At 47.2% G+C, this 12,184-nt stretch overlaps 1 protein-coding gene across 1 annotated transcript; it reads right to left on the reverse strand.

The window, feature by feature from the left end:
• Positions 1 to 2,638: 2,638 nt before the first annotated feature.
• On the reverse strand, positions 2,639 to 11,857 carry smc5 (structural maintenance of chromosomes 5). The gene is made up of 24 exons (XM_049019161.1): positions 11,652 to 11,857; positions 10,864 to 11,005; positions 10,590 to 10,642; positions 10,290 to 10,452; positions 10,026 to 10,160; positions 9,259 to 9,399; positions 8,982 to 9,143; positions 8,782 to 8,853; positions 8,447 to 8,702; positions 8,006 to 8,160; positions 7,762 to 7,875; positions 6,744 to 6,838; positions 6,452 to 6,584; positions 6,184 to 6,357; positions 5,926 to 6,095; positions 5,723 to 5,846; positions 5,444 to 5,566; positions 5,238 to 5,366; positions 4,924 to 5,019; positions 4,730 to 4,834; positions 3,902 to 4,021; positions 3,627 to 3,806; positions 3,056 to 3,151; positions 2,639 to 2,978 (listed from the first exon to the last, which is right to left on the reverse strand). The coding sequence occupies exons 1-24, from the start codon at positions 11,819 to 11,821 to the stop codon at positions 2,835 to 2,837; spliced, it is 3,252 nt and encodes a 1,083-aa protein (XP_048875118.1). The 5' UTR covers positions 11,822 to 11,857; the 3' UTR covers positions 2,639 to 2,834.
• Between the last annotated feature and the right edge of the window lie 327 nt (positions 11,858 to 12,184).

Raw genomic sequence — 12,184 nt, forward strand, 5'->3', positions numbered from 1 at the left:
GACTGGTATATTACTTACGGGATGGATTTCAATGCAGAGTACAAGAACATATTTGAACTCATATTTACAGAAGATTCAGTGTATGACACAGGTATAAGAATAGCAATCCATTCTTATAAAATGACTTATATAAGACAAACAAATTCACTTAATTATTAGTTTCTGCTCACTAATTAAATTTTAAAAAGGATAATATATACAATTAAATGTAAAATTTCTTATTCCTAAATAAATATTAGGCCTAATTTCATTTCAGACTCATATAAATGGTTTAACTATCAAATAAGAACTTCTAGAACTCTTTTCAAAGAAATCTTTAATACACTACTTTTTAAAGTTGACTATAAATTGTGCATGAACACATAAGTTAATGTGATATATATATATATATATAAAACAGCGGCTTTCTGCCCCCCTGCTGAGCCTGTTTGTGTGAGAGTCACACATGATGCTGGGAAATCAAGTCAATTCATTATTCATTAATCCAAGCTAATTTATGCTTCATTTATGCTCCCCTTCTCTCTACGACACTGCAACACTGCAACACTGCAAAAGCAGAGCGGGAAGTGGATGCATTTTTAAGAACTGGTTTCATTAATCCTGAAAGTAACCCACCTTAATAAGTCTATTATCATATCCTGTTATCATACATACAAAATTACGGCAAGTGTCGAGGAAGTGAGCACAGATGTACCATTTCTCAGGGTAATCATAGGGCCTGCAGGAGGAGCTGGATTACTGCATAATTCAGAGATATTATTGTCTTAAACCTTACAGAACATTCGATCTTGAGCTGCTGCACCTGGGTCCCGCTTTGGAACTAAGTGGTACATCCTACCAAACCATGGCATGGTAGGGAAGGATAGGGGAACAAAGGCGGGTTTCATCTAAGCATGTAAAATTGGTTAAATCACAACTGCACACCTTCAGCACACCCTAGTGTGTGTGTAGACAAAGACGACTTATTTAAGGGTGAGGAAGATGCTCCTAAGAAAAGACATTTATGGCTCAGATACCCTCTGCATAGAAGATTTTTATAATGGCTGCCAATGATATAAAAGATAGAGTTCTGGAAAAAAATGAAGAGATTTTTATATTTTTAAGTCTGTATTTTTATCTGCATTTTGAATTCCTGGTTTAATCCTGGTTCTGTTGGCAGAAGGCTACACTGCCAATTAATTTATTAAATAAGATGGAGTCACCTTCTCATTCTTTGAGATAATGCCTCCATGTAGTAGCTCATGGAGTTACTACGATGTAATGTAATGTTCCCCAAAAACACCATTGACCAAAATGTCTGTGAGAAATGTATTTTAAAATAAATTACATACATGTACTTCAATATTAATTATACATAGTAGAAATTGAACAAAATAATCAATCACAAGAGAAATGTGTTACTTATACATCGATCGTGTGGATGTACATGTTGACTCTTGGAATTGTGCTTAATGTTTTACACATGTTTTATAAGCCCTGTCATGGGTGTTGGCGCCATTAAATCTGAGGGGGACGTGTCTTAGCATAGATTTTAAGATATACATGTTTTTATAGGTTATGTTCTAACATTAGTTAAGTTCCTGCTGTACATGCTGTTATTGTCTACGGTCCCCATCAATGTCTGTCCATCATCTGTCCACCTGTGTTCTCGGCTTCTCTCACGCGGGGATGGTGCCTGAGGTGGGCATCACCTGAGCTGCAGTGCTGCCTCACTTCCATGGAAGCATTGATGCAGCTCACAGCGAGCGTAACCCACAATCCGCCCACTTACACAGACCTGCATGGAGAACTGACTCATTGATTGGGGGGGTGTAGTTCAGCAACCAGTCAATCTTATCATGAACCCAAATACCGTCTATTTTGCAGATTTTGGTCCCCCCTCCTCTATAACCCCCTGGCTTGCTTTCTTTTTGTATAAATGATGGGATGATGGATTTTAATATGCTTACGTCACCTTGGGGTGGCTCTGTTGGGAAAGATGCTATTCAATTTAACTGAACTGAAAAAACTGTTGACGCTAATAGCCAAATGACATCTTAATAAATAATTAAAAATGACTTCGCGTACAGTCCTTGCTCGATAAACTAGTAACTTTACAGCACATTGGAACTCTTCCCTGGTCTCAGTATTCGGGCATCGTTCATATAATATCACATCCCCATGATCCAATAATCTACTGGCCTGCCTCTTGACATATTATGGTTTTCAAAATATGTGGTATGTATTTTAGTATCTCATATGTATTTCAAAATTGCTGACAGTTATTTGTATTTGCGACATGACTGTACCAAACAAACTGTTTGGTAAACCTAACAGAGTAACAGTACTGTAAGGGTAATGCCTATAATCAGGGACTGACAGAACTGGTACGCAAGTACTGTGCGCATTCACCTTTGAAAGCGATGTGTGCGGCAATCGATTAATGTAACAGCGCAAATACGTAAGTATTTTATTGCGTACCAGTTATGTCAATCCCTGCCTATAACGCACAGATTAGACAGTTCAACATAAATGGTTCAAGAACTGCAAGTGTGTTAGTGGACTCAAGGTATCCAAAACTCCGTCTTGGACACCCTGACAAATATTTCACATACTGGTTTTGTTTTTGGGAAGGAAAAGATATCAGACTCTTAAAAACTGCATTGACGAGGTATTTATTACACAAAAAGTACACCATTTGATAAACATGTAAAGCAATGACAGCGATAGAGATCAACACAGCATGCTGCCCCGTGATCGGCATCAACCTCAGGAAACTCAGGAAGGAAATTTTACTGGTGATTAAGCTCGTGAACCAGTACTATAGTGGTCTGGAGGCAGACTGAGCAGCCACCTCAGCTGTTAGCACTGCGGTTCGATCCCTGACGGATTCGTCGGATGAAACCTTTTTCATTCCATTTGCTGGGAGGGAGCATATGGGGACCATTGTGGACACAGAGAATGGTCATATGTTCTGCGTAGTGGAGGTTCTGCAGAAGCTGGAGAAACAGGGACAGCTGTCAGACACAAAGGAGGGTGTGTGTGTGACACACAAGCTGATGATATCCATACTGACCTTGGGTGTAATGAAGAAATACTGGGATGTGGTGCCCCGGCAGGCGGTCTGCACCACAATGTCAAAAACCCTCCTTTCATTGACAGGGTCCATGCCCTGCAAAGAGATGGCAGCTTCGGATTAAATGGACCCTGACAGACGGAGAACTCCTGAAGGGGGGGGGGTGCTGAGAGGCTAAGAAAATCGTCGGTTCGAGCCCCAGCCTCGGCAGAACAGTCTCACGTCCGTGGGCCCTTGACCAAGGCCCGTAACCCCAGGTTCCAGGGCAGCTGCATGTTAGCTAACCCCCGCACTGCGACCCCTAAGCTACCGAGAGCAAGACGGGCTTGGCAAAGAGAAGCATTCCAATACACTCGTGAAAATGGCAAATAAAGAATGTTTGTTTTGGTTCTGTTTGTGAAGAAAGCCTTCATGCAGGAACATGCATATCTACACTGGCGAGAGTGGGAGTCTCTGGCCACAGCAGGATGTTGAGTGTAGTATGTGAGAGCTGGGAATGAACCCTCAGCACAGAGCTCATACATGTGTGTGGGAGGGGCTTTAAAGATCTCCAGGACTGCAGCTGTGTTACCTGGTTTATCTCGTCCACCACTCGGAAAGGGCAGCGGTTCAGCTCCTGCAGAGCCATAAGGTACAGCATGGTGGCGACGCTGCGCTCCCCGCCGCTCTGGTGATGCACCGTCAGCTCATGGAGCTGCGTGCTGCTGCGGAACTTCACTCTGATACGGATCCCATATTTATCGTATTCCTCCTGCGGGGAACAGAAAAAGTCTGGTATATCCTTGTCTGTCCTGCAGGGGGAGCATGTCATCCTGCAGTGCAGTGAGAGAAAGCCAAACGTCTGACCTCGTTCTCACAGTGCAGATCCACCTCACCAGCGCACTGCATGGAGCGGAAGAAATGTCCAAACCTCTCATTGATCTGCTCTACTAGCTGCTTCAGGGGGTCCAGCCAGCGCTCTTTGGCCTGCGGCACACACGCACAAGCCAGTGTCAGTCACACACACACACACACACACACACACACACACACCAGTGTCACTCACACACACACGCCAGTGTCACTCACACACACACACACACACACACACACACACACACACACACAAGCCAGTGTCACTCACACACACACACACACACACACAAGCCAGTGTCACTCACACACACACACACACACACACACACACACACACACACAAGCCAGTGTCACTCACACACACACACACACACACACACACACACACACATCAGGGGTTTCAGGTTTCCTTCTCACATACGCTCAGAGGAACATGACTGTGGGGGATGGGTGCTTGGGGGGGACAATTGGACATACAGCAGTGCAATGAGAGACAAGGCGAGGATGTCAGGCGAGGATGTGAGGCGAGGACGCGAGGCGAGGCGAGGATGTGAGGCGAGGACGCGAGACGAGGATGCGAGGCGAGGCGAGGATGTGAGGCGAGGCGAGGACGTGAGGCGAGGATGTGAGGCGAGGCGAGGCGAGGATGTGAGGCGAGGACGCGAGGCGAGGATGTGAGACGAGGACGTGAGGCGAGGACGCGAGGCGAGGATGTGAGACGAGGACGTGAGACGAGGACGTGAGGCGAGGACGTGAGACGAGGACGTGAGACGAGGACGTGAGGCGAGGACGTGAGACGAGGAGAGGATGTGACAGCACCTGTGAGATGTTGTGCCGGTAGTTATCCAGGGTAACCTTCTCCTTCCCCAGCTCCTTCTTCAGGCGCTCAATTTCCTGTGTCCGTCTAGTATACTCCTCCACCACCTAATGGGAGGGGGAGATGTTCGTACCTTTCTCAGCACACTGACCCCCCCCCCCCCCACCCCCACCCCCACCCCTTACAGTGGCCTCACCGTGGCGCTCAGCCCTGTGAAGCAGTCAGCTCGCGAGCGCTCCTCATTCAGCAAGGCATCGATCTCATCCAGGGTGTTTGGGAGCAGGCTAAAGGCCTGCCAAGGGAAAACCAGGACTGAGTGCAACACTATACCCTCACCTACTGGTAGCTATAGGTACTACACTTTTATTAATGCAGCTTCTGTCTTTATGAACCAGAGTGGGTATTACTCTAACGCTAACACTAACTGTGCAAGAAAAGTCCAAATATTACAGGGCCCTGGTTTCCTTGCGTCCCACCCACATTAGCTCAGGCCCAGATCTGTGTCCTTACCCTCTGAAGGTCTTCTGGGACTGCTTCCTCCTTCAGGTCAACACTGCACACCTCTGATGCTTTCTTCATCAACCCCTGACATGTCTCCAACAGCGAGGTCTTCCTCTGCTCCAGCTGTTTACATGTTTGCTGCAACCGGCAGTTGGCTCATGGTCAGAGGTCAGCTGCCTGGGGCAGTGCAGCAGTAAGTGGGGATGAGAGCTCACCTCCAGCGTCTCCAGACGGGCCGAGCTCTCCCTGCACTCAGTCTCCAGCCTGGCCTTCTCGGCAGCCAGCTCCACGCTCTCCAGTGCCAGGTACACCTTCTCCATGTGCAGCTTAGCTCGCACCTCAAAGACACAAGCATTGCAGGTTGCAATAGCTGAATAATGCACATATTAAGCATGCGCAAACACGAGCTCACAGAGGCGCACTAGCTCAGGTATGCTCACAGAGGCGGGATTACAGTGGTGCGCTAACGTAGGCATGCTCACACTCAAACTTACCTGCATGTGGTGAACAAACTCTGTGACTAAAGCCACCTTCTGTGAGTTGACAGCTCTGGTCTTGGAAAGGGCTTCCTGTTCAGCCTGCTGCAAGTTGATACCACTTTCCTCCATCTGTCTGAGACTACAAGAGGGAATGGGCACAGTGTGTGTATGCAGACTGTGCTGTTAATTGTAATTCGTAGTGTGTAAAGTATGTGCACCTGTCCTGCTTGGTCCTGATCTTCTGTTCCAGCTGTCTCTTCTTGATGTTAAGGTCCAACAGCACTTTCTTCTTGTGGAGCAGCTCATTTTCATGGCGTACCAGCTGGCTTTGCTGCTCCTGAAGGGCCCTCAACTGACTGTCAATGGCCATCACCCTCTGCTCAAAACCCTGAGGACAGACCAGGAGGTTAGAGGATCAGCGCTGGCCTTTGTGGGGGTGCAGATGGACAGGAGGTCACCCTCTGTGTCTCCCTCACCTTCAGCTGCTCCTCCAGATGTTTCCTCTCATCCACATCTACTGTCAGGGTAAGGAACTGGGAAGGACGAAGCACTGAGTTGCTGGAGATGGTCTTGCCAGAGTAGGAGGACTTCTTCACATGGTACTTCTCTGCTGCCGTGTAGATGATCTTCAGTGAGGTCTCCCGAATAACCTAGCAGAGAAGATACAGCAGATGTCACTCATAGGTAGATGGGCCAGCCCACAGGAGATCGGCAGCCATAGGGCCTTAGTGTTGGGAGTCTTACCGCTTCAATCATATTCTTGGTCTGTTCTGTTCCCACGGGGACCTCGTGAACCTTGTACTGGCCACACAGGTAGCTCATGACCTCCTCTGGGGCATCAAATAGCTCACGCAGGTAGGAGAAAAACCCAAAGCCTCTAGACATGGAACAGAGCCTTAGTCCAGAACATGCATGCATGGATATACAGAAAACTCAAAGAGACAGGCAGACTGACCACCAGATGACAGAGACCAGCCCCCAGTGGCCCGTATAAAGTCACCCAAACCCAAAAATCTCATGGTGGGCATGACCTCACCTTAAGGCCTCAATGGGCCGTGCTGGTGGGTGCTTAGCCCAGGACTCCCGCGGGGCGATCACAGCATTCACGCGCCATTTCTGCTGGTCACGCACCTGAAATTGCATCATGCCATTTACTCGACACTTTGGTATATATTCCAGTAATAATACTGTCAGTCCAACATCCATCGTTCACCATACAGTACAGGTGTTTTATTTCCATGTGAAATACCATCATATATACAATGTTGGGGAAGTACACTGGGATTGTGGCTCTTTATACTTAACTGGTTGGTTGAAACCAAACCATGGTCTGGATTTGTACTTTCTGCACCTGAACTTTCCACCTCTGTCTGTAATGGATTACTTTTGCTAGTAACTTCCCCAACATTGCACATACATGAAATGAGCCGAAACATTATGGCCAGCCTATAGGATATGAATTACAACTGGTGGTGGCATAGTTGCGGATTAGACTCTTCAGTCCAACGCGTCCCACAGACGCGCGACATGGACCCGGGCATCACATGATGCAATGGGATTCACCGAATCACTCAATCATTCTTCCACAGCACCAGGATCCAGTTCCAAAGCTTTTGACAGTGGAGGGATTCGGAAGGGCAGCTGCTTAGCGTCCCATGTGCAGCAGAGCTCAATGCACTGCGTCGTGTCACAATACTGCCGGGACCCTCATTAGAACAACCTGCCATTTGTGCCTCAGTAACTCTTCTGTTGGTTTCTACTAGATGGAAGCATCTCCGCATCAGTGAGTCTTGACTGCCAAACACCACGTTGGCGGATTGTGGTTCATCCCTCCTCGGACGGCTCCCAGGAAATACACCATGGGGGACTTTTGGAGATGCTACAACCCAGCTGTCTGACCATGATGATTTGACCCTTATGGAAATAACACAGGTCTCCCCCCTGACCTCTTTTTAACGAGATAGTCAACATTATTTGCTTCATGTAGGGGTAGTTAAAATGTTTTGGCCCATCAGTGTGTCTATTTATGCTGCTAAAAACGAACTGCTACTCACCTCTGTCATGAATTTCGCCATGTCCTCCTGTTTCTGGAAGACAAAGGCCCTCAGGTCATTGGTAGGAATGTGGCTCTCTATGTATTTGGCATGACGATGGTCCCGGACATTAATCTGAAACAAAGACAATGCACTTTTACAGACGTGGGACGGAATGAGATCCTGTCCCCAAAACTCAAATTGCACTCAGTTGTTCAGCTTCCTTAAGGTCTAGCGACCTCGTGGGGTTAGACAGGACTCTCACCACCAGCATCATGGGTTCATAAACTTTGCCCGTGAAGAGCTTCTGATTTTGCCGCAACCACTGGAGGGCGCTGTAGGTGTCGCGAAATCTGCTTTTCAGCTTTTCCTCCTTCATATTCATCATGTTCTCCAGACTCTTCAGTTTATTCCTCACACCTTCAGAAAGACCTTTAACTGGTAAATAATCCCCAGCCACACAAGCACTTAAACACTAGTGCATACTATACGGTTTCTGTTCAGTCTGCCTACACCGGTGTTCTGCTCAGGAAACACAGAGACTAACTGCATATATACTCTATATGCAAATAACAACATTCAGTCCTCATTAAGTAAACACAGTGAGCAGGTCTGAGTAGAAGGTGCAGGATGCAAACTGATACAGATCCAGGCAGAGTGAAGCAGCAGGATCCAGGAGGCAGCGACGGCACGAGGCAAAGCTCACGTTGTTCATCTCCCTGCAGAATCCCCTTGTTGCGTTGCAGGTCCAGAATCTCGCCCTCCACGCGGGCCTTGTCCTCCTGCACACTCCGCAGCTCAGAGCCGATGCTGCTGATCTGCGGCTGAACGTCCTCCCGACTAGCCAAGTTCTCCAGCTCAGCCTGCAGCCCCGTGATCATGCAGCGAGTGTGGCCAATGCGTTTCTGGCGGTCTGACTCCTCGGTCTGCTTCAGGCTCAGTGCCTGCTGAATGTCCTCCACCTGCACGTGAGGCGGAGAAATGCCTGCTGTAATGCTGTCTGGTCGTCATGATACTGCTGCTACTTTCAGGGGAACTAACCTCCTTGCGCTTACGGTCCAAGGTGTCCTGTTTCTCTTTACATCTCCGTGCTGCTTCTTTGATCTTCACAGTCTGAAACATGGAGAGACATTTCAAATCTAGCTGCTGAGCAGGACTTCGGGATGTCACTGGGGATGCTCCCTATGTCATCCGTGTCCCCAACTCCAGCCAAGTCCCCAACCATCAGCAACGCCCGTGACCTTGTCCTTCATCTTGTCCTCGATGGGCTTGAGCTGGCCATTCAGGGCCTGGATGTGCCTCAGCGCAGGTAGGTGCTCCTCCTTCAGTGCCGTCAAGCTCCTCTTCACATCGGCCCGCTCCCGCTTCACCTCCTCCAGCCTCTTGCGGGTGGCCTCATACTCCTAGGAGGGAGACCAGTTTCACGCATGCACACAGGCAGGCAGACATGCACACAGGCAGGCAGACATGCACACAGGCAGGCAGACATGCACACACACCGCCGCTGCACTAACGCACCACCAGAGGCCGCTTGCGCTCCAGCATTTTGATCCTGTCCAGATGACGCTCTCTCTCGTAGAAGCGCTCCACGTCCTGCTTGTTGCGCTCATTGCGCTGCATCGTCTTCTCCAGGAAGCTGGCCTTCTCCTTGCATACGTTCTGCAACAGCCAGCATGACAACATCCAGAGACCATTCACAAGCAGACAGAGAGAGAGGAAAAGTAAGAAGACTAAGCAAACATTAGCAGCCTCTCTGAGACGACGCAGAAGCACCAAGAGCATTTTCCAATCCCTCCATTTAGAATAAGCACCAGAACATGTGCACCAGTTTACTAAGAGGTCAGAGAGGTCATTCGCTTAAGCAGATGGAAACAATCAATACTTAGCCACTGTGCTATATTGACTGATACATTTATGCTAATAAAATATTCTACCAAACAAGACGGACAAGGCACAGAAAACTCCTATCAATTCCTGGCGAGCCCCAAAACTAGGATCCCGCAGAATCCAAACTCCAGCGGACCCAGGAGCTGACACAAATCAATACTTAAACACTTACTTAGATTTTAGACAATTAAATAATTTAGTAAAGCCTTTAATAAAAAGCTAGTATTAGCTGACTGAAGGATTAACCATAAGAAAATGGCTCATAACCTCATGTACAAAAACAACAGCATTTCCTGTCTCCATTCTTCTTCTACATATGTTCGGCACTTTGTGCTTGTCCCACTTTGGTTATACAACCAGGAACACCAATGGCACTGGTCAGCAGGGAGACGGCTCACCTCCAGCTCCCTCTCCTTAGCACGGAAGTTCTTTAGCTCACAGTGGAACTCGTACATCTCTGGTGGTCCCACAGACTTTTCTGTCGCTTCCAGAAGCTCAATCTTGCTCATTTTGGCAAACTCTCCAACTTTCTCCTATATGGGAGACAGACAGCATCAAATCCTGAATTATTTTTTTCTGAAACACCCAAAACATGCCATCAAAGATCCAGCATTATTTGAGACAAACTGAGGCTGCGCAGGCAAACAGTGACACAAACTCACCTGAGGCAAAAACTGGCAGAGGTTTCCCACCTGGATGTGGAGGGCCTTCACCTCCTCTTCCACTGCCCTCTGACTGGCTTGCCGTTTATTGATTGTCCATACAGACTGGTTGTTCTCTACAGAAATCTCTCTGCGAATCACCAGATTTTCCGGTGCACGGGATCTGAGGGCGCCGGGTTTAACGGGGAGTTGAAGTAATGAAATATACATTAATCCATAATGCACAAATTTACACACTGAATAGAAACATTTACATTTATTTACAGGAGGATGTATATCACGGTCTAATGTGTAACTTACAGCACGATTTCCACAGAGCCACTGGAGCAGCCTCGCTTCACATAGAGCCCGACCTGTAATAGCAGCGGCCTCATCAGCCCATCACAAGAAAAGGAGCCCCATTACCAGACCAAGCACAACACTCACACGCCCTCTACTGGACATCTTTAGTCAAAGCAATGGAGAGACAGTATTGCGCATATTCCATCTAACTTTCCTAAGAGACACACAAATGTACAGGTGTCTCAGGGTGAAGTTTGATCTGTCCCATGTATAAAGCTGCATCTCATCACACCTTATCTCCTCTGCCCAAGAGCGAGACCTTCCCAGCCAAACCCAGGCAGATGGCACAGACGATGCTGGACTTCCCAGTTCCGTTGGCGCCCACTATCATGTTCAGGTTTGCTCCAGGAATCACCTCACAATGGTCATATGTTCTGGAAGACACAGTTGTACAAGTTCATATGGTCCAATATAAGGAGTCTTTGTTCCTTGCCTCTATTGTCTATTAGACAATTCACGCTACTTAAAAACGGCCAATCACATTTATCTATGGCGTTACATGGCTGGCAGCACAGAATGACCATCGGGAATTATTATTAATCTGCCCACAAGGAATCTTTTAGGTTTTATAACAGGAAACAAACTGTTGTTAATGTTATAAAAACATAATTAAAATGCTGTAAAATTAAATCTCCACGGCCAAATTGGAATGACGGCAGCGACACGTGTGTCGTTACAGATGCAGTTCTGAAAACTATTTACGTTTTCAGTTTTCACTTATTAGCTCAGAATACGAGGCGGACAGTAATAAAGCTGTAACGTAATAGCTATACACGTAAGGATAATGGACTATACAATCCAATACTGCCACGAAGTTATGATACGCAGTAATGTAATGAGCTCCATTTACTAAAACCTTCTGAAGTGCTGTAGAAAGTTACGTGAAAGTGCTAAAAATCTGCTTTAATAACACGGGGTAAAAGCAGTATAGTAACGCCTTATAAATCCGTATAATATATTGTAATAACACTTCGTTGTGACAGCTAACCCGTTAGCACCCTGGAATTTAACAACACTGACAGGAAGTTCGTCATGGTGATGCGAAGTATGGATCCCTCCACGAACATGTTGTGGTCTCCGCTGAAACGTGAAGCATCCCGATAACCAGACGAGACCCCGGGCGTGGGGGTCTGACTTAGCGGGGCCGTGTCCACCTGAGCAGTTCGCTTCCGCTTTACCGGCGCCGCCATGTTTTCCAGCCCGAACCTCACGTCTGTGAAGGAAACGCCTTATACGTCACCGCCTTTCCCGCCCCGCGCGCTGACTGGTCGAGCTTCGTATCAACACACGGAGTCTCTGCTTTCTTTTTTTAAGTAACCAAACAGTAAACGCCTAATGTTGTGCAAAATTCGGCTTATACAGATAATTAGAATTATACGGATCATACTGACTTCAATTCAACTTATTTGTATACCATCCATTGCCAGCATGGTTGCTCCAAAGCACTTAGTAAAGAATCACAGAACGGTAACATAACACAGCTTGAGGTAATAATACTGTATATGAATAGTAAATAAAAGCCATAAGCAAGACCAGCAGAGCTGTCTGGGATA

Source organism: Brienomyrus brachyistius, chromosome 7 (genome assembly GCF_023856365.1).
Source record: "Brienomyrus brachyistius isolate T26 chromosome 7, BBRACH_0.4, whole genome shotgun sequence".
NCBI lineage: Eukaryota > Metazoa > Chordata > Actinopteri > Osteoglossiformes > Mormyridae > Brienomyrus > Brienomyrus brachyistius.